The sequence below is a fragment of the Pelodiscus sinensis genome, unplaced genomic scaffold (assembly GCF_049634645.1).
Source record: "Pelodiscus sinensis isolate JC-2024 unplaced genomic scaffold, ASM4963464v1 ctg89, whole genome shotgun sequence".
In the NCBI taxonomy this organism is placed as follows: domain Eukaryota; kingdom Metazoa; phylum Chordata; order Testudines; family Trionychidae; genus Pelodiscus; species Pelodiscus sinensis.
Genome location: NW_027465862.1, coordinates 400,615 through 422,285, shown reverse-complemented (window position 1 = coordinate 422,285; position 21,671 = coordinate 400,615). Strand labels below are relative to the sequence as shown.

The 21,671-nt window shown below is 69.3% G+C and overlaps 1 protein-coding gene across 1 annotated transcript in view; it reads left to right on the top strand.

Annotated features, from left to right (window-relative positions):
• GAREM2 (GRB2 associated regulator of MAPK1 subtype 2) overlaps positions 1–21,671 on the top strand; it is a 72,528-nt gene that overhangs the window by 47,612 nt on the left and 3,245 nt on the right. The window contains exons 3-4 of the mRNA XM_075915736.1: positions 3,505–3,680; positions 11,174–12,166. Coding sequence (XP_075771851.1) covers positions 3,505–3,680; positions 11,174–12,166 — 1,169 coding nt within the window. The remainder of the gene's footprint in view (positions 1–3,504; positions 3,681–11,173; positions 12,167–21,671) is intronic.

The window sequence follows — 21,671 nt, the reverse complement described above, 5'->3', positions numbered from 1 at the left end:
CGCCCGCGATGCGAGCCAGTCCTTGGGTAGTGAGGTGACAGCCTACTGCTGCCTCCAGCGAGGCGAGCCAGTCCTTGGGTAGTGAGGTACCAGCCTACTGCTGCCGCCAGCGAGGCGAGCCAGTCCTTGGGTAGTGAGATAACAGCCTACTGCTGCCTCCAGCGAGGCGAGCCAGTCCTTGGGTAGTGAGGTACCAGCCTACTGCTGCCTCCAGCGAGGTGAGCCAGTCCTTGGGTAGTGAGATAACAGCCTACTGCTGCCACCTGCGAGGCGAGCCAGTCCTTGGGTAGTGAGATGACAGCCTACTGCTGCCTCCAGCGAGGCGAGCCAGTCCTTGGGTAGTGAGATAACAGCCTACTGCTGCCTCCAGCGAGGTGAGCCAGTCCTTGGGTAGTGAGATAACAGCCTACTGCTGCCTCCAGCGAGGCGAGCCAGTCCTTGGGTAGTGAGATAACAGCCTACTGCTGCCTCCAGCGAGGCGAGCCAGTCCTTGGGTAGTGAGGTGACAGCCTACTGCTGCCTCCAGCGAGGCGAGCCAGTCCTTGGGTAGTGAGGTGACAGCATACTGCTGCCGCCCGCGAGGCGAGCCAGTCCTTGGGTAGTGAGATAACAGCCTACTGCTGCCGCCTGCGAGGCGAGCCAGTCCTTGGGTAGTGAGATAACAGCCTACTGCTGCCGCCCGCGAGGCGAGCCAGTCCTTGGGTAGTGATATAACAGCCTACTGCTGCCGCCCGCGAGGCGAGCCAGTCCTTGGGTAGTGAGATAACAGCCTACTGCTGCCGCCAGCGAGGCGAGCCAGTCCTTGGGTAGTGAGGTGACAGCCTACTGCTGCCTCCAGCGAGGCGAGCCAGTCCTTGGGTAGTGAGATAACAGCCTACTGCTGCCGCCAGCGAGGCGAGCCAGTCCTTGGGTAGTGAGGTGACAGCCTACTGCTGCCTCCAGTGAGGCGAGCCATTCCTTGGGTAGTGAGATAACAGCCTACTGCTGCCGCCCGCGAGGTGAGCCAGTCCTTGGGTAGTGAGATAACAGCCTACTGCTGCCGCCTGCGAGGCGAGCCAGACCTTGGGTAGTGAGATAACAGCCTACTGCTGCCTCCAGCGAGGCGAGCCAGTCCTTGGGTAGTGAGATAACAGCCTACTGCTGCCGCCCGCGAGGCGAGCTAGTCCTTGGGTAGTGAGATAACAGCCTACTGCTGCCGCCTGCGAGGCGAGCCAGTCCTTGGGTAGTGAGATAACAGCCTACTGCTGCCGCCAGCGAGGCGAGCCAGTCCTTGGGTAGTGAGGTGACAGCCTACTGCTGCCTCCAGTGAGGCGAGCCAGTCCTTGGGTAGTGAGATAACAGCCTACTGCTGCCGCCCGCGAGGTGAGCCAGTCCTTGGGTAGTGAGATAACAGCCTACTGCTGCCGCCTGCGAGGCGAGCCAGACCTTGGGTAGTGAGATAACAGCCTACTGCTGCCTCCAGCGAGGCGAGCCAGTCCTTGGGTAGTGAGATAACAGCCTACTGCTGCCGCCCGCGAGGCGAGCTAGTCCTTGGGTAGTGAGATAACAGCCTACTGCTGCCGCCTGCGAGGCGAGCCAGTCCTTGGGTAGTGAGATAACAGCCTACTGCTGCCGCCAGCGAGGCGAGCCAGTCCTTGGGTAGTGAGGTGACAGCCTACTGCTGCCTCCAGCGAGGTGAGCCAGTCCTTGGGTAGTGAGATAACAGCCTACTGCTGCCGCCAGCGAGGCGAGCCAGTCCTTGGGTAGTGAGATAACAGCCTACTGCTGCCGCCAGCGAGGCGAGCCAGTCCTTGGGTAGTGAGATAACAGCCTACTGCTGCCGCCCGCGAGGTGAGCCAGTCCTTGGGTAGTGAGATAACAGCCTACTGCTGCCTCCAGCGAGGCGAGCCAGTCCTTGGGTAGTGAGATAACAGCCTACTGCTGCCTCCAGCGAGGCGAGCCAGTCCTTGGGTAGTGAGATAACAGCCTACTGCTGCCGCCTGCGAGGCGAGCCAGTCCTTTGGTAGTGAGATAACAGCCTACTGCTGCCGCCTGCGAGGCGAGCCAGTCCTTTGGTAGTGAGATAACAGCCTACTGCTGCCGCCAGCGAGGCGAGCCAGTCCTTGGGTAGTGAGATAACAGCCTACTGCTGCCGCCAGCGAGGTGAGCCAGTCCTTGGGTAGTGAGGTGACAGCCTACTGCTGCCTCCAGCGAGGCGAGCCAGTCCTTGGGTAGTGAGATAACAGCCTACTGCTGCCGCCAGCGAGGCGAGCCAGTCCTTGGGTAGTGAGATAACAGCCTACTGCTGCCTCCAGCGAGGCGAGCCAGTCCTTGGGTAGTGAGATAACAGCCTACTGCTGCCGCCAGCGAGGCGAGCCAGTCCTTGGGTAGTGAGATAACAGCCTACTGCTGCCTCCAGCGAGGCGAGCCAGTCCTTGGGTAGTGAGATAACAGCCTACTGCTGCCGCCAGCGAGGCGAGCCAGTCCTTGGGTAGTGAGATAACAGCCTACTGCTGCCTCCAGCGAGGCGAGCCAGTCCTTGGGTAGTGAGATAACAGCCTACTGCTGCCGCCAGCGAGGCGAGCCAGTCCTTGGGTAGTGAGGTGACAGCCTGCTGCTCCCGGGGCTCTGCCAGGCTAGGGGTAGAACCAGGGGCCGGGGGCGGGTTTGGCCCCACAGTCTGCGCCGCCCATGGCCCTGATCCCCTGCGGCCTGCTGCATCCTGGCCAGGCCCTGTGCTCCGGCCACTGCCGTGCTGGGGCAGCCCCCCAGGGTTGCAGCGAGGGGCCCCGCCTGGCGTGGGGCTGCCTGCGGGGGTTTCTCACGGGTGGGCCCCCCGGGCTCGGCTTGTCCCCGGTGGCAGAGCCCACGGGCTGCTCGGTGGCCCCGCTCCAAGCGGCTGCTCGGTCTAACGCCCAGCGACTGGGCAGGGGTAGGGGCAGGGGCTGGGGCGGGGGCAGGGGCAGGGGAAGGGGCAGGGCGGGGGCAAGGGTGCGAGCGGGGGCAGGGGCAGGGGCAGGGTGCGGGGGCAGGGGCAAGGCGCGGGGGCGGGGGCAAGGCGCGGGGGCGGGGGCAGGGGGCGGGGGCAGGGCGCGGGGGCAGAGGGCGGGGGGCGGGGGCGGGATCAGGGGCGGGGGCAGGGGCAGAGGGCGGGGGCAGGGGGCGGGGGCGGGATCAGGGGCGGGGGCGGGGGCAGGGGGCGGGGGCGGGGGCAGGGGGCGGGGGCGGGGGCAGGGGCTGGGGCGGGATCAGGGGCGGGGGCAGGGGGCGGGGGCAGAGCGCGGGGACGGGGGCAGGGTGCGGGGGCAGGGTGCGGGGGCAGGGGCAAGGCGCGGGGGCAGGGGGCGGGGGTAGGGCGAGGGGGCGGGGGCAGGGGCTGGGGCGGGATCAGGGGCGGGGGCGGGGGCAGGGGCAGGGCGCGGGGGCAGGGGCGGGGGCGGGGGCGGGGGCAGGGGCAAGGCGCGGGGGCAGGGGCGGGGGCGGGGGCAGGGGCTGGGGCGGGATCAGGGGCGGGGGCGGGGGCAGGGGCTGGGTTTTCCATCACCCAGGCTTTGGGCTGGGTCGTTGCAGGGAAGTTCAAGCTGCTGGACCAGGACCGGGACGTGCGCGAACCCGTCCAGTATTTCAGCAGCGTGGAGGAGGTGGCCAGCAGCTTCCCGGAGCGCGTCTTCGTCATGGAGACCATCACCTTCAGCGTGAAGGTCAGCGCCCGGCACCGCCAAGCCATGCTGGCCCTGGGTCTGGGGAGCGGGCCCCGGGGTCTGGCCTGGCCCTGGGTCTGGGGAGCGGGCCCCGGGGTCTGGCCTGGCGCTGGGCCAAGGGGAGCGGGCCCCGGGGTCTGGCCTGGCGCTGGGCCAAGGGGAGCGGGCCCCGGGGTCTGGCCTGGCGCTGGGCCAAGGGGAGCGGGCCCCGGGGTCTGGCCTGGCGCTGGGCCAAGGGGAGCGGGCCCCGGGGTCTGGCCTGGCGCTGGGCCAAGGGGAGCGGGCCCCGGGGTCTGGCCTGGCGCTGGGCCAAGGGGAGCGGGCCCCGGGGTCTGGCCTGGCGCTGGGCCAAGGGGAGCGGGCCCCGGGGTCTGGCCTGGTGCTGGGCCAAGGGGAGCGGGCCCCAGGGTCTGGCCTGGCCCTGGGCCAAGGGGAGCGGGCCCCGGGGTCTGGCCTGGCGCTGGGTCATGGGGAGCGGGCCCCGGGGTCTGGCCTGGCGCTGGGCCAAGGGGAGCGGGCCCCAGGGTCTGGCCTGGCGCTGGGCCAAGGGGAGCAGGCCCCGGGGTCTGGCCTGGCCCTGGGTCTGGGGAGCGGGCCCCGGGGTCTGGCCTGGCCCTGGGCCAAGGGGAGCGGGCCCCGGAGTCTGGCCTGGCGCTGGGCCAAGGGGAGCGGGCCCCGGAGTCTGGCCTGGCGCTGGGCCAAGGGGAGCGGGCCCCGGGGTCTGGCCTGGCGCTGGGCCAAGGGGAGCGGGCCCCGGGGTCTGGCCTGGCGCTGGGTCATGGGGAGCGGGCCCCGGGGTCTGGCCTGGCGCTGGGCCAAGGGGAGCGGGCCCCGGGGTCTGGCCTGGCCCTGGGTCTGGGGAGCGGGCCCCGGGGTCTGGCCTGGCCCTGGGTCTGGGGAGCGGGCCCCGGGGTCTGGCCTGGCCCTGGGCCAAGGGGAGCGGGCCCCGGAGTCTGGCCTGGCGCTGGGCCAAGGGGAGCGGGCCCCGGAGTCTGGCCTGGCGCTGGGCCAAGGGGAGCGGGCCCCGGGGTCTGGCCTGGCGCTGGGCCAAGGGGAGCGGGCCCCGGAGTCTGGCCTGGCGCTGGGCCAAGGGGAGCGGGCCCCGGAGTCTGGCCTGGCGCTGGGCCAAGGGGAGTGGGCCCCGGGGTCTGGCCTGGCGCTGGGCCAAGGGGAGCGGGCCCCGGGGTCTGGCCTGGCGCTGGGTCATGGGGAGCGGGCCCCGGGGTCTGGCCTGGCGCTGGGCCAAGGGGAGCGGGCCCCGGGGTCTGGCCTGGCCCTGGGTCTGGGGAGCGGGCCCCGGGGTCTGGCCTGGCCCTGGGTCTGGGGAGCGGGCCCCGGGGTCTGGCCTGGCCCTGGGCCAAGGGGAGCGGGCCCCGGAGTCTGGCCTGGCGCTGGGCCAAGGGGAGCGGGCCCCGGAGTCTGGCCTGGCGCTGGGCCAAGGGGAGCGGGCCCCGGGGTCTGGCCTGGCGCTGGGCCAAGGGGAGCGGGCCCCGGGGTCTGGCCTGGCGCTGGGTCATGGGGAGCGGGCCCCGGGGTCTGGCCTGGCGCTGGGCCAAGGGGAGCGGGCCCCGGGGTCTGGCCTGGCGCTGGGCCAAGGGGAGCGGGCCCCGGGGTCTGGCCTGGCGCTGGGCCAAGGGGAGCGGGCCCCGGGGTCTGGCCTGGCGCTGGGCCAAGGGGAGCGGGCCCCGGGGTCTGGCCTGGCGCTGGGCCAAGGGGAGCGGGCCCCGGGGTCTGGCCTGGCCCTGGGCCAAGGGGAGCGGGCCCCGGGGTCTGGCCTGGCCCTGGGCCAAGGGGAGCGGGCCCCGGGGTCTGGCCTGGCGCTGGGCCAAGGGGAGCGGGCCCCGGGGTCTGGCCTGGCGCTGGGCCAAGGGGAGCGGGCCCCGGGGTCTGGCCTGGCGCTGGGCCAAGGGGAGCGGGCCCCGGGGTCTGGCCTGGCGCTGGGCCAAGGGGAGCGGGCCCCGGGGTCTGGCCTGGCGCTGGGCCAAGGGGAGCGGGCCCCGGGGTCTGGCCTGGCGCTGGGCCAAGGGGAGCGGGCCCCGGGGTCTGGCCTGGCGCTGGGCCAAGGGGAGCGGGCCCCGGGGTCTGGCCTGGCGCTGGGCCAAGGGGAGCGGGCCCCGGGGTCTGGCCTGGCGCTGGGCCAAGGGGAGCGGGCCCCGGGGTCTGGCCTGGCGCTGGGCCAAGGGGAGCGGGCCCCGGGGTCTGGCCTGGCGCTGGGCCAAGGGGAGCGGGCCCCGGGGTCTGGCCTGGCGCTGGGCCAAGGGGAGCGGGCCCCGGGGTCTGGCCTGGCGCTGGGCCAAGGGGAGCGGGCCCCGGGGTCTGGCCTGGCGCTGGGCCAAGGGGAGCGGGCCCCGGGGTCTGGCCTGGCGCTGGGCCAAGGGGAGCGGGCCCCGGGGTCTGGCCTGGCGCTGGGCCAAGGGGAGCGGGCCCCGGGGTCTGGCCTGGCGCTGGGCCAAGGGGAGCGGGCCCCGGGGTCTGGCCTGGCCCTGGGTCTGGGGAGCGGGCCCCGGGGTCTGGCCTGGCGCTGGGCCAAGGGGAGCGGGCCCCGGGGTCTGGCCTGGCGCTGGGCCAAGGGGAGCGGGTCCCGGGGTCTGGCCTGGCGCTGGGCCAAGGGGAGCGGGCTCCGGGGTCTGGCCTGGTGCTGGGCCAAGGGGAGCGGGCCCCGGGGTCTGGCCTGGCGCTGGGCCAAGGGGAGCGGGCCCCGGGGTCTGGCCTGGCGCTGGGCCAAGGGGAGCGGGCCCCGGAGTCTGGCCTGGCGCTGGGCCAAGGGGAGCGGGCTCCGGGGTCTGGCCTGGCGCTGGGCCAAGGGGAGCGGGCCCCGGGGTCTGGCCTGGCGCTGGGCCAAGGGGAGCGGGCCCCGGGGTCTGGCCTGGCGCTGGGCCAAGGGGAGCGGGCCCCGGGGTCTGGCCTGGTGCTGGGCCAAGGGGAGCGGGCCCCGGGGTCTGGCCTGGCCCTGGGCCAAGGGGAGCGGGCCCCGGGGTCTGGCCTGGCGCTGGGTCATGGGGAGCGGGCCCCGGGGTCTGGCCTGGCGCTGGGCCAAGGGGAGCGGGCCCCAGGGTCTGGCCTGGCGCTGGGCCAAGGGGAGCAGGCCCCGGGGTCTGGCCTGGCCCTGGGTCTGGGGAGCGGGCCCCGGGGTCTGGCCTGGCCCTGGGCCAAGGGGAGCGGGCCCCGGAGTCTGGCCTGGCGCTGGGCCAAGGGGAGCGGGCCCCGGAGTCTGGCCTGGCGCTGGGCCAAGGGGAGCGGGCCCCGGGGTCTGGCCTGGCGCTGGGCCAAGGGGAGCGGGCCCCGGGGTCTGGCCTGGCGCTGGGTCATGGGGAGCGGGCCCCGGGGTCTGGCCTGGCGCTGGGCCAAGGGGAGCGGGCCCCGGGGTCTGGCCTGGCCCTGGGTCTGGGGAGCGGGCCCCGGGGTCTGGCCTGGCCCTGGGTCTGGGGAGCGGGCCCCGGGGTCTGGCCTGGCCCTGGGCCAAGGGGAGCGGGCCCCGGAGTCTGGCCTGGCGCTGGGCCAAGGGGAGCGGGCCCCGGAGTCTGGCCTGGCGCTGGGCCAAGGGGAGCGGGCCCCGGGGTCTGGCCTGGCGCTGGGCCAAGGGGAGCGGGCCCCGGAGTCTGGCCTGGCGCTGGGCCAAGGGGAGCGGGCCCCGGAGTCTGGCCTGGCGCTGGGCCAAGGGGAGTGGGCCCCGGGGTCTGGCCTGGCGCTGGGCCAAGGGGAGCGGGCCCCGGGGTCTGGCCTGGCGCTGGGTCATGGGGAGCGGGCCCCGGGGTCTGGCCTGGCGCTGGGCCAAGGGGAGCGGGCCCCGGGGTCTGGCCTGGCCCTGGGTCTGGGGAGCGGGCCCCGGGGTCTGGCCTGGCCCTGGGTCTGGGGAGCGGGCCCCGGGGTCTGGCCTGGCCCTGGGCCAAGGGGAGCGGGCCCCGGAGTCTGGCCTGGCGCTGGGCCAAGGGGAGCGGGCCCCGGAGTCTGGCCTGGCGCTGGGCCAAGGGGAGCGGGCCCCGGGGTCTGGCCTGGCGCTGGGCCAAGGGGAGCGGGCCCCGGGGTCTGGCCTGGCGCTGGGTCATGGGGAGCGGGCCCCGGGGTCTGGCCTGGCGCTGGGCCAAGGGGAGCGGGCCCCGGGGTCTGGCCTGGCGCTGGGCCAAGGGGAGCGGGCCCCGGGGTCTGGCCTGGCGCTGGGCCAAGGGGAGCGGGCCCCGGGGTCTGGCCTGGCGCTGGGCCAAGGGGAGCGGGCCCCGGGGTCTGGCCTGGCGCTGGGCCAAGGGGAGCGGGCCCCGGGGTCTGGCCTGGCCCTGGGCCAAGGGGAGCGGGCCCCGGGGTCTGGCCTGGCCCTGGGCCAAGGGGAGCGGGCCCCGGGGTCTGGCCTGGCGCTGGGCCAAGGGGAGCGGGCCCCGGGGTCTGGCCTGGCGCTGGGCCAAGGGGAGCGGGCCCCGGGGTCTGGCCTGGCGCTGGGCCAAGGGGAGCGGGCCCCGGGGTCTGGCCTGGCGCTGGGCCAAGGGGAGCGGGCCCCGGGGTCTGGCCTGGCGCTGGGCCAAGGGGAGCGGGCCCCGGGGTCTGGCCTGGCGCTGGGCCAAGGGGAGCGGGCCCCGGGGTCTGGCCTGGCGCTGGGCCAAGGGGAGCGGGCCCCGGGGTCTGGCCTGGCGCTGGGCCAAGGGGAGCGGGCCCCGGGGTCTGGCCTGGCGCTGGGCCAAGGGGAGCGGGCCCCGGGGTCTGGCCTGGCGCTGGGCCAAGGGGAGCGGGCCCCGGGGTCTGGCCTGGCGCTGGGCCAAGGGGAGCGGGCCCCGGGGTCTGGCCTGGCGCTGGGCCAAGGGGAGCGGGCCCCGGGGTCTGGCCTGGCGCTGGGCCAAGGGGAGCGGGCCCCGGGGTCTGGCCTGGCGCTGGGCCAAGGGGAGCGGGCCCCGGGGTCTGGCCTGGCGCTGGGCCAAGGGGAGCGGGCCCCGGGGTCTGGCCTGGCGCTGGGCCAAGGGGAGCGGGCCCCGGGGTCTGGCCTGGCGCTGGGCCAAGGGGAGCGGGCCCCGGGGTCTGGCCTGGCCCTGGGTCTGGGGAGCGGGCCCCGGGGTCTGGCCTGGCGCTGGGCCAAGGGGAGCGGGCCCCGGGGTCTGGCCTGGCGCTGGGCCAAGGGGAGCGGGTCCCGGGGTCTGGCCTGGCGCTGGGCCAAGGGGAGCGGGCTCCGGGGTCTGGCCTGGTGCTGGGCCAAGGGGAGCGGGCCCCGGGGTCTGGCCTGGCGCTGGGCCAAGGGGAGCGGGCCCCGGGGTCTGGCCTGGCGCTGGGCCAAGGGGAGCGGGCCCCGGAGTCTGGCCTGGCGCTGGGCCAAGGGGAGCGGGCTCCGGGGTCTGGCCTGGCGCTGGGCCAAGGGGAGCGGGCCCCGGGGTCTGGCCTGGCGCTGGGCCAAGGGGAGCGGGCCCCGGAGTCTGGCCTGGCGCTGGGCCAAGGGGAGCGGGCTCCGGGGTCTGGCCTGGCGCTGGGCCAAGGGGAGCGGGCCCCGGGGTCTGGCCTGGTGCTGGGCCAAGGGGAGCGGGCCCCGGGGGGCCTGGTGGGGCCTGGGGCCAGTGGCTCACACTGGTTGCACGGAGCAAGGCAGATGGCTGCAGAGCTCTGAGCATTTGGGGTCTTTTCTCATGGGACCCAAACGCTCATCTGACCCACAGACACAGGTGTTCCCTTCTTGGGCCTCTCCAGCCCCCTCATCCACCAGGCCCCTGTGCGTCCCAGCCCTGTGCCCCCAGTACCCGCCACCCCCCGGCCCCTCACCCCCCCGGGCCCCTCACCCGCCCGGGCCCCTCACCCCCCCGGGCCCCTCACCCCCCCGGGCTCCTGTGCCCCCAGTACCCGCCACCCCCCGGGCCCCTCACCCCCCCGGGCCCCTCACCCCCCCGGGCCCCTGTGCCCCCAGTACCCGCCACCCCCCGGGCCCCTCACCCCCCCGGGCCCCTGTGCCCCCAGTACCCGCCACCCCCCGGGCCCCTCAGCCCCCCGGGCTCCTGTGCCCCCAGTACCCACCACCCCCCGGGCCCCTCACCTCCCCGGGCCCCTCACCCCCCCGGGCTCCTGTGCCCCCAGTACCCGCCACACCCCGGGCCCCTCACCTCCCCGGGCTCCTGTGCCCCCAGTACCTGCCACCCCCCGGGCCCCTCACCCCCCCGGGCTCCTGTGCCCCCAGTACCCGCCACCCCCCGGGCTCCTCACCCCCCCGGGCTCCTGTGCCCCCAGTACCCGCCACCCCCCGGGCCCCTCAGCCCCCCGGGCTCCTGTGCCCCCAGTACCCGCCACCCCCTGGGCCCCTCACCTCCCCGGGCTCCTGTGCCCCCAGTACCCGCCACCCCCTGGGCCCCTCACCCCCCCGGGCTCCTGTGCCCCCAGTACCTGCCACCCCCCGGGCCCCTCACCTCCCCGGGCCCCTCACCCCCCCGGGCTCCTGTGCCCCCAGTACCCGCCACCCCCCCGGGCCCCTCAGCCCCCCGGGCTCCTGTGCCCCCAGTACCCGCCACACCCCGGGCCCCTCAGCCCCCCGGGCTCCTGTGCCCCCAGTACCCGCCACCCCCCGGGCCCCTCAGCCCCCCGGGCTCCTGTGCCCCCAGTACCCGCCACCCCCCGGGCCCCTCACCCCCCCGGACCCCTGTGCCCCCAGTACCCGCCATCCCCTGGGCCCCTCACTCCCAGGGCCCCTGTGCCCCCAGTACCCACCACCCTCCGGTCCCCTGTGCCCCCAGTACCCATCACCCCCCGGGCCCCTCACCCCCGGTCCCCTGTGGCCCCAGTACCCATCACCCCCCGGGCCCCTCACCCCCCGGTCCCCTGTGGCCCCAGTACCCGCCACCCCCCGGTCCCCTCACCCCCCGGTCCCCTGTGCCCCCAGTACCCGTCACTCCACGGTCCCCTCACCCCCCAGGCCCCTGTGCCCCCAGTACCCGTCACTCCACGGTCCCCTCACCCCCCGGGCCCCTGTGCCCCCAGTACCCGCCACCCCTCGATCCCCTGTGGCCCCGGTACCCACCACCCCCCGGTCCCCTCACCCCCCGGGCCCCTGTGCCCCCAGTACCCGTCACCCCCCGGCCCCCTGTGCCCCCAGTACCCGCCACCCCCCGGTCCCCTGTGCCCCCAGTACCCATCACCCCCTGGGCCCCTGTGCCCCCAGTACCCACCACCCCCCGGTCCCCTCACCCCCCGGGCCCCTGTGCCCCCAGTACCCGTCACTCCCCACGCCCCTGTGCCCCCAGTACCCGTCACCCCCCGGCCCCCTGTGCCCCCAGTACCCGCCCCCCCCGGTCCCCTGTGCCCCCAGTACCCGCCACCCCCCGGCCCCCTGTGCCCCCAGTACCCGTCACTCCCCACGCCCCTGTGCCCCCAGTACCCGTCACCCCCCGGCCCCCTGTGCCCCCAGTACCCGCCCCCCCGGGCCCCTGTGCCCCCAGTACCCGCCCCCCCCCCGGTCCCCTGTGCCCCCAGTACCCGCCACCCCCCGGGCCCACTCCCTGTGCTTGCCAGCGCCCCGCTGAGCCGGTGCCCGCCCGCAGGTGGTGTCGGGCGAGTTCAGCGAGGACGCCGAGGTGTACAGCTTCACGCTGCAGGCGGGGGACGAGCTGACGCTGATGGGCCAGGCCGAGATCCTGCGGGCCAAGGCGGGCAGGGAGAAGTGGCGTCTGCCCACCGTCCTGCGCAGGCTGGGCAAGCCGGCCAGGGGCAAGGTGCCCTGCCTGATCTGCATGAACCAGCGCACCAGCGAGAGCCTCAGCCTGCCCCTGCAGTGCCGGGGGCGCTTCAGCACCCGCAGCCCGCTGGAGCTGGCGCTGCGCGAGGGCGAGCACACCGTCCGCACCATCGTGGAGCGGCTGCGGCTGCCCGTCACCGTGGCCGTGCCCAGCCGGCCCGCCCACAACCCCTACGACCGGCACGCCGTCCGCGAGGGCCACTGCTACAAGCTGCTGGCCATCGTCTCCAAGACCGTGGTGCTGGGCTGCCTCCTGCGCCCCGAGGGCCCGGTGCCCGTCCACTTCCTGCTGCTGAGCGACATGCCCCGCTTCGCCCTGCCCCAGGGGCTGCTGTGGGGCGACCCCCAGCTGGAGCGGCTGGTGCGGGACAGCGCCGCCCTCTGCCGGCAGCACTTCGACCCCGACGAGTACTCCAGGGCCGTGCGGGAGGCCAGGCCCGACCTGGCCGAGGAGTGCGCCAGCCCCCGGCGCCTGCGCCTCTGCCTGCAGGGCTGCGCCCGCGAGGACCCGGCCCCAGCCCTCCAGCGCCTCTCGCTCTGCATCTCCAGCGGGGGCGCCGGCCCCGAGACGCCCCGGCCGCCGCCGCTCCCCGAGGCCGAGCGGGAGTACGTGATGCCCGACTGGGCCGAGCTCCGGGCGCAGGAGCCGCTGGAGATCCCCTACGAGGAGCTCTGGGCCAACCCGGAGAGCTCGGAGCCCAGCAAAGGGCAGCGCGACCTCATCCACTTGCGCGCCGCCTCCCCGCTGGACTCCCCCCACGGCGACACGCCGCCGCCCGTCCCGCCCAAGTCGGAAGCGGTAAGCGACCCCGCGGCGGCCAGAGCAGGCAGGTGACGCGCTCGGCCCGGAGCCTGGGTCCCCACGGAACTGCTCAGAGCCAGGGCGGCGTCCAGCCCGACTGGGGTCCCGCTCCAGCACCGACCCAGCCACGCATAGCGCCAGCCCGGGTCTCCCCAGGAAATCCCCTCACACACCCCAGTGCTCCCTGTGCCCCCCAGCCCCCCTCACACAGGGGAGAGGTTCTAACCCATCCCCCACCTCCCCTCAGACACCCCAGTGCTCCCTGTGCCCCCCCAGCCCCCCTTACACAGGGGAGAGGTTATAACCCATCCCACACCTCCCCTCAGACACCCCAGTGCTCCCTGTGCCCCCCAGCCCCCCTCACACAGGGGAGAGGTTATAACCCATCCCCCACCTCCCCTCACACACCCCAGCGCTCCCTGTGCCCCCCAGCCCCCCTCACACAGGGGAGAGGTTATAACCCCTCCCCCACCTCCCCTCACACACCCCAGCGCTCCCTGTGCCCCCCAGCCCCCCTCACACAGGGGAGAGGTTATAACCCCTCCCCCACCTCCCCTCAGACACCCCAGTGCTCCCTGTGCCCCCCAGCCCCCCTTACACAGGGGAGAGGTTATAACCCCTCCCCCACCTCCCCTCACACACCCCAGTGCTCCCTGTGCCCCCCAGCCCCCCTCACACAGGGGAGAGGTTATAACCCCTCCCCCACCTCCCCTCAGACACCCCAGTGCTCCCTGTGCCCCCCAGCCCCCCTCACACAGGGGAGAGGTTATAACCCATCCCCCACCTCCCCTCAGACACCTCAGTGCTCCCTGTGCCCCCCAGCCCCCCTCACACAGGGGAGAGGTTATAACCCATCCCCCACCTCCCCTCAGACACCCCAGTGCTCCCTGTGCCCCCCAGCCCCCCTCACACAGGGGAGAGGTTATAACCCATCCCCCACCTCCCCTCAGACACCCCAGTGCTCCCTGTGCCCCCCAGCCCCCCTCACACAGGGGAGAGGTTATAACCCATCCCCCACCTCCCCTCAGACACCCCAGTGCTCCCTGTGCCCCTGTGACGTAGTGGGGGTCCCTGGCTGGTTTCTATGCTGCTGGCTCTGGGGGAACCCCCACTGGCTGCTGTGGGTACCACGACCCAGCAAAACAGGATGAGTCACTATGCAAACCAGTGGCCAGACACCCCCCATGGAGAGGAACAAAGGAAGGTGGAATGCTGCCTTGGCTGGGGGGCAGGGCTGGAAGTTAGGGGGTTGGTTGCTGGCTGTCGGAGGGCATGGATGAGACAGCCTAGGGAGAGGAGCTGGAGTTTAGGGGCCCAGTCTCCCCCATCTCAAGGGGGCCTGAGGCATCCTAGCCCAGTTCCTGTGACCAGATTACATCTGTGCTGCGCTGTGCTGGAGGAGCAATAAACCACCCTCAATCCCACTGGCTGGTGCAGTCTGTTTGTGCCATTTCGGGGTGCAGGAGACGGGGAACCCCCAACGCGCCGTCACAGCCCCCCAGCCCCCCTCACACAGGGGAGAGGTTATAACCCCTCCCCCACCTCCCCTCAGACACCCCAGTGCTCCCTGTGCCCCCCAGCCCCCCTCACACAGGGGAGAGGTTATAACCCCTCCCCCACCTCCCCTCAGACACCCCAGTGCTCCCTGTGCCCCCCAGCCCCCCTCACACAGGGGAGAGGTTATAACCCATCCCCCACCTCCCCTCAGACACCCCAGTGCTCCCTGTGCCCCCCAGCCCCCCTTACACAGGGGAGAGGTTATAACCCATCCCCCACCTCCCCTCAGACACCCCAGTGCTCCCTGTGCCCCCCCAGCCCCCCTCACACAGGGGAGAGGTTATAACCCATCCCCCCTCCCCTCAGACACCCCAGTGCTCCCTGTGCCCCCCAGCCACCTCACACAGGGGAGAGGTTATAACCCATCCCCCCTCCCCTCAGACACCCCAGTGCTCCCTGTGCCCCCCAGCCCCCCTTACACAGGGGAGAGGTTATAACCCATCCCCCACCTCCCCTCACACACCCCAGTGCTCCCTGTACCCCCAGCCCCCCCTTACACAGGGGAGAGGTTATAACCCATCCCCCACCTCCCCTCAGACACCCCAGTGCTCCCTGTGCCCCCCAACCCCCCTTACACAGGGGAGAGGTTATAACCCATCCCCCACCTCCCCTCACACACCCCAGTGCTCCCTGTACCCCCCAGCCACCCTTACACAGGGGAGAGGTTCTAACCCATCCCCCACCTCCCCCAGACACCCCAGTGCTCCCTGTACCCCCCAGCCCCCCTTACACAGGGGAGAGGTTATAACCCATCCCCCACCTCCCCTCACACACCCCAGTGCTCCCTGTGCCCCCCCAACCCCCCCTTACACAGGGGAGAGGTTATAACCCATCCCCCACCTCCCCTCACACACCCCAGTGCTCCCTGTGCCCCCAGCCCCCCTCATACAGGGGAGAGGTTAGAACCCATCCCCCCTCCCCTCAGACACCCCAGTGCTCCCTGTGCCCCCCAGCCCCCCTTACACAGGGGAGAGGTTATAACCCATCCCCCCACCTCCCCTCAGACACCCCAGTGCTCCCTGTGCCCCCCAGCCCCCCTTACACAGGGGAGAGGTTATAACCCATCCCCCACCTCCCCTCAGACACCCCAGTGCTCCCTGTGCCCCCCAGCCCCCCTTACACAGGGGAGAGGTTATAACCCATCCCCCACCTCCCCTCACACACCCCAGTGCTCCCTGTGCCCCTGTTGTGCTTAAAAGGAGCACCCGGGATCTTTTTCAGGGGGTTAAGGCAACATGCCACATTTATTGAACATCCATAGATCAATCAATATTTATCATAGCTGCATATGACACATCACACTCAAGCACTCACACACACACACACACACACACACACTCACACACCCACACACACTCACACACATACACAAGCACTCACACACACACACTCACACACGCACTCACACACACACACTCACACACTCACACACACACCCACACGCACTCACACACACGCACTCACACACACACTCACACACACACCCACACTCCGTCTTGTTGTTAGCAAAAGTTGCTCCCCCTAACGGCACTGGCCAGGTGAGTTAGATGGGGGAGGGGTGGAGCCGGGCTTCTGCCGATCCGGATCGATGCTCCCATGTTGACAAGACGAAAACCCAGGGTCCCTCTGCAAGATGCCTCCTATTTATCCCTCTCGTGCAGCCAATTAGTCATCACCTCGCCTTTCCTAATGCTGCTCCAGAGAGAGTTCTTCCAAGGGCAGCACTTGCTGCTGGACTCCCAAGGCGTCTGTCTGTCCAGTCTTCTTAATGAGCCCAATTTACAGGTATTGTCTTGGGTCTGGCGCCCAGACCTTCTCCACCCTTGCGACTGCTGCTGGAGGTGCTCCCCTTTCATTCTCCATTCACACCTTGTTCATTTCAACAGGGCAACCAAGGAAAGGGGGGAGCTCAAAAGACATTTTTCCTTACAAGATCTATATATCTTAATACAAAGTTCTAGGAGAAATGTTCCAGAGATTCTATAAGAATCTTAACAAAGATATATCGAAAAGGACAAGATCTTAATACAAAGTCTAATATCACAGCGATTTCTCCACATTGTCCCCCTTTTGACCCTTCAAGAACAATTCTTGAGTGGGTCACACTTTATATAACTAATTAACGGCGATATACTGAGAAGCAATTTGAGCTTGTGGTTGTAATTCAACAAATAGTCTCTTTATCCAACAACACTTTTAAGAAACAATATTTTGCAATAAGATGGAAGCCCAAGTGAGTGACCAACCAGTATGTGTAATGTGGTTACATCAGATCCATTGCTGCACAGGGAGTTGAAAGAAATGCCTCCAGTATTGATCCCAGAAACTCCCTGCTAACAATAGCATAATTGTCAGAGGGGGAAATATTGGCAGTGTACTGCCCCTTACAGTCAGGGATGGGGTTACACTGGCCTTACACTTCCAATTGCCTGCAACACCCAGGTGCATTCAGCTGGCCTTACAGGCTGAAAGTTGATTTAAACATTCCAATGAACACTGATTTTTGTTTGACCAAGGTTTTCACAAATCTATCCTTTATCGTATAGAATCTCTGGAACATTTCTCCTAGAACTTTGTATTAAGACATATAGAGCGTGTAAGAAAAACTGTCTTTTGAGCTCCCCCCTTCCCTGGGTTGCCCTGTTGAAATGAACGAGGTGTGAATGGAGAATGAAAGGGGAGCCCCTACAGCAGCAGTCCCAAGGGTGGAGAAGGTCTGGGCCCCAGACCCAAGACAATACCTGTAAATTGGGCTCATTAAGAAGACTGGACAGACAGACGCCTTGGGAGTCCAGCAGCAAGTGCTGCCCTTGGAAGAACTCTCTCTGGAGCAGCATTAGGAAAGGCGAGGTGATGACTAATTGGCTGCACGAGAGGGATAAATAGGAGGCATCTTGCAGAGGGACCCTGGGTTTTCGTCTTGTCAACATGGGAGCATCGATCCGGATCGGCAGAAGCCCGGCTCCACCCCTCCCCCATCTAACTCACCTGGCCAGTGCCGTTAGGGGGAGCAACTTTTGGTAACCACAAGACGGAGTGTGTGTGTGTGTGTGTGTGAGTGTGTGTGAGTGCTTGAGTGTGTGCATGTGTGTGTGTGTGAGTGAGTGCTTGAGTGCGTGTGTGTGAGTGCTTGAGTGTGAGTGCTTGAGTGTGTGTGTGAGTGCGTGTGCGTGAGTGCATGTGTGTGAGAGTGCTTGAGTGTGTGAGTGCGTGTGCGTGTGTGTGAGTGCTTGAGTGTGAGTGAGTGCTTGAGTGCGTGTGAGTGCGTGTGCGTGTGAGTGCATGTGTGTGAGTGAGTGCTTGAGTGTGTGAGTGCGTGTGCGTGAGTGCTTGAGTGTGATGTGTCATATGCAGCTATGATAAGTGTGGATTGATCTATGGATGTTCAATAAATGTGGCGTGTTGCCTTAATCCCCTGAAAAAGATCCCGGGTGCTTCTTTTCAGCACAACAGCAGCACCGGTACCAGGGGCTCGGCTGGGTGTTCCGGGCCGGCCCTGTCTCTACGTCACGGCCCCGCTGGGCCTGGTCCCTCTCCGTGGCCCGTGGGCTCTGGCAGGGCGATTCCTCGCGGGGGTGGCAGCCCCCAGCCAGGCGTACGAGCTGTGGCCGGAGGACGGGGGGATCGGCGTAGCAGCCAGTTCCCAAATGTGCAGCCGGGCTGGGAGAGCAGCCATGTTTCCCAGGGCCAGCGAGCAGACGTGGCCTCTCTGGGGCAGGGCCTGAGGCTGCCCGGCTCTGAGCACACGGGGCTCCCGGGCCCAGCCTGGGGTGAGAACCTGGCAGGCCTCTAGGGCCCAGGGATAAGAACATAAGAACGGCCGTACTGGGTCAGACCAAAGGTCCATCTAGCCCAGTATCCTGTCTGCTGACAGTGGCCAGCACCAGGTGCCCCAGAGAGGGTGGACCGAAGACAATGATCAAGCGATTTGTCTCCTGCCATCCCTCTCCAGCCTCTGACAGGCTGTGGGGGGGTGTCACTGAGGGCCAGAGGGATGACCCCTTAAAACCCCTCCTGGCTGGAACCTGGGACCTTCCACTGAGGGATCCTGCCTGGCAGCAATAGTAGACCGTGCCCCTCCGGTGGAGGAGCCCCCGGGCAGCAGGGCCCCCCATTCTCAGGAGCGACTGGGGGAGGAGCTGTGGGCGGAGACGGGAGCCTGGGGCTGGCTCTCTGCGGGACACCGTCCTTGGGCCCGGAACGGGGAGGTTGCTGTGCAGGGGGTGTCACTCAGGGCCAGAGGGAAGGTCACTGCTGCAGGGGGGTGTCACTCAGGGCTGGGGGGGAAGGTTGGTGCGAGGGGGGGTCACTCAGGGAAGGGCAGGAGGTCACTGTGGAGGGGGGTCAGTAGGGGGGGGTCACTCAAGGTCAGGGGGGTGGTCGCTGCTGCAGGGGTCCCTCGGGGCTGGGGGGGTCGCTGCTGCAGGGGGTCCCTTGGGGGTGGGGGGGGCGGTCGCCACTGCTGCAGCAGGTCCCTCAGGGGTGGGAGGGGGTGGTCACTGCTGCAGGGGTCCCTTGGGGCGGGGGGGTCGCTGCTGCAGGGGGTCCCTTGGAGGTGGGGGGGTGGTTGCTGCTGCAGGGTGTGACGGCGCGTTGGGGTCCCCCGTCTCCTGCACCCCTGTAATGGCACGAACAGACTCCCCCAGCCAGTAGAATAGAGGTGGTTTATTGCTTCTCCAGGATACAGCACAGCACAGATGTCACCAGGCTACAGGGCAGGCCTAGGATGCCTCAGCCCCCCTTGATATGGGGGGGGTCTTGGCTTCTAACCCCCCCAGCCTGTTGCTGAGGCTGCTTCCTCCATGCTCCCAGACAGAAACTAACTCACTCTCCTCCAGCCCTGCCCCCCAGCCAGGGCAGCATCCCCCTCCCTTTGTCCCTCTCCATGGGGGGTAGCTGGTCAGACCGGTTGAGAGATCCCTTTGCATAATGACCCATCCCTGTCCTTCTGAGCTGTGGGACCGGCGGCAGCCAGTGGGGTTACCACAGACCCATAGAAACCAGCAAGTTCCCCCCCCCCACCACGTCACAGTTCTCCCCCCTCCGAGAGCGAACTGAGCAGGGTCACTCCGCTCGTGACCTAGGGAAGTTCGGGTCCTCTGCGTGGGAACCCGCCCTGGGGACATAGGTGCTCCCCTTGACTCAGGCCGGCCGTGGCGAGGCCCCACATGAGCTGGCTTCCTTCTGTCCACTCGCCGCCCCGCTCCAGGGCGACTGGCACCGGCCTGTCCTTGGGGGTCACACCCACCCTTCCGCTGGCCTTGATCTCTGGCCGGGGTCTCTTGGGCCGGGGCCATGAGCCTAGCGAGCCTCCTCTGGACAGCCAGGGCAGCTTCCACCCCCGATGCTCCATCCAGGGAGGTCTTCCCCTCCCATATCTCTCTCAGCAAACCCAGAGGCTCCTCTATATGGGGTAGGGGCCCCCAAGCCGCTTTCCTACTGTCTTGGGCCTTCCCGCCCCTCTGGCAGGAGTCGCAGGACCGGCAGTACCGCTGCACGGCTGTAAAGATTCCCGGCCAATAGAAGTGCTGGAGCAGCCTCAGCCGGGTGCTCCGGATCCCCCGGTGGCCCCCAACGGGGACATCGTGGGCCAAATACAGCAGCTTGAGGCGATACTTTCGGGGGACGACCAGCTGCCGCTAGACCCCCCATGCCCTCACCTTCCTGGGGGGAAGCCATTCACGGAACAGGAGTCCACGCTCCCGCAGGAATCTCTCCTGGCCACCTCTCCCCAGGGCTGAGCTGCACGGAGGCCAGCCTGGTCCTTCAGCCTCTGCAAGGAGGGGTCTGCCTGCACCTCAGCCTGGAATTCAGCCGCTGAGGCAGGGATCGGGCCCTGTTCCCCACCTTTGCCTAGGTCCGGAGTCCCAGCCTGGCTGGACCCCGTGTCCACTGGGATGGGACCCTGAGGACTCTGCCAGGAGTCCTTCCCTGGATCCAGGTTGCCAGCCCCTCGTTGGCTCTGGCTCCGGGTGGTGACTAGAGCAAGTTGGGATTCATGGGGCCACTCCTCTAGGTCATTCCCCATCAGCACCTCGGTGGGCAAGTGCGGGTGCACCCCCACTTCCTTGAGACCTTCCTTGGCCCCCCATTTCAGATGCACCCAGGCTACAGGCACCTTAAACGGGGACCCGTCTATGCCCTTCAGGGTCAGCTGGGTGTGGGGTAGTATCCGCTCTGGGGCCACTATGTCAGATCGGGCCAGCGTCACCTCCGCCCCCGTGTCCCAGAAGCCCGTCACCTTCCTACCATCCACCTCCAGGGGTACGAGGCACTCGCTCCGCAGGGGCCGTCCTGCCCCCACCCGGTACACGGAGAAATCCGCCTCCCGAGGGTCAGACCTCCCAGGGGAGGTGCACTGAGCATCCTTCCCCCCCACTCTGAGCTGAGGTTTGCCTGCCAGCCCCTGCCTCTGGGGCAGCCTGCCCTTCCTCCCGCCCCAGCCAGTTGACCCTTGAAAGTCCCCGGTCCTGGGACCTGGTGCACTGAGCCCTCTTGTGGCCTTTTTGCCCACAGCGCTGGCAAGTTAGGCTTTGGGCTGTCTCTGTCCAGCCCTGGCTGGTTCTCTGGGGCACAGATGACCTGTTCCCTGGGCTCGCCTCGTAGTTGACTCCCTCCGTCGCTCAGCCGAGGTCCGGTCTCTGCGCGGTTCCCTCTCTCTCCGGGACTCCCGTTCACACCCGGACCAGCTCTCCGTGAACTCATCTGCCGGCCTCCTGGGGGGTCTCTGGTCTCCGGTCCTTGAGCCACAGCCTCAGTTTGGGTGGGCACACTTCATAGAACTGCTCCATCATGAACAGCTTGAGCAGCTCCTCTGCGGCCTGGGCTCCGACTCCAGACACCCACTTGCGGCCGTATTGCGACAGGCGGGAGGCCAGATCCACATAGGTCTCCCATGGCTCCTTCTGCACCCCTCGGAACCTCTTCCTGTACATCTCGGGGGTCAGCCCGAACTTGTGCAGCAGGGCCTCCTTGACTCGGTTGTAATCCCCTGGCTGTAGGTCCTCCAGCTGACTGAGCACTCCGGCCGCCTCCTGGTTCAGTGCAGGGATGAGCTCCTGCAGCCAGTCAGCTGGGGGGACCCGTTGCAGTCCACAGGCCCTCTCAAAGGAGCTGAGGAACCCGTCTATGTCGCCCATGTCCTTCAATTGGGCCACCACGAGCCTCTCCAAGCGTCTGACAGCCCCGGGACCCTGGGGCCCATCCGCACTTGGAGCAACCGGTGCCCCGCCGGTTCTCCGCTCTGCCATGGCCAGCTCATGCTGCCGCTGCCTCTCTCGATCCTGGCGGTCCCTCTCTCGGTCCTGGCGGTCCTTCTCTCGGTCCTCTACTTCCAATTCCTTGATCCGCAGCTGGATCTCCAGCCGCCGCAGCTCTGCTGGGCTGTCCCCTGCCCTAGATGGGCTACGGCTTGCAGGCCTCCCGGGAGACGCTGTCTCATCTCTCCGGTGGGTTCCAGCGCTCCTCTCCCTCTCTGAGCCTGACACACTCTCAGGGGGGGTCTGGCTGCTTCCCCTGGGGACAAGATCCTGGTCCTGTGGCTGGTCATTCTCTTCCAGCTGGGCAATCAGCTGGGCCTTGGCTGCTTTCTGCACAGGCAAGCCCCTCTCTCTGCACAGCCCCACCAGCTCTGCCTTCAAGAGTCGGGCGTAGGCCATCTGCCCGCTGGGCCCCTCTGTGCAGACTCACCAGTCTAGTGCTGCAGCGCCCCACGATTCCCCGGAACCGCTTCGCTCTGTCTCCAGCACGCCTGGCTACTGGGCTCTTGCTTCTACGGCGCCTTGTCGCTCGCCGCTGGAAGCTCCATTCACGGGGTGCAGTGCATCCCACTTCTGACACCAGTGTGACGGCGCATTGGGGGTCCCCTGTCTCCTGCACCCCGAAATGGCACAAACAGACTCCACCAGCCGGTAGAATAGAGGTGGTTTATTGCTTCTCCAGGATA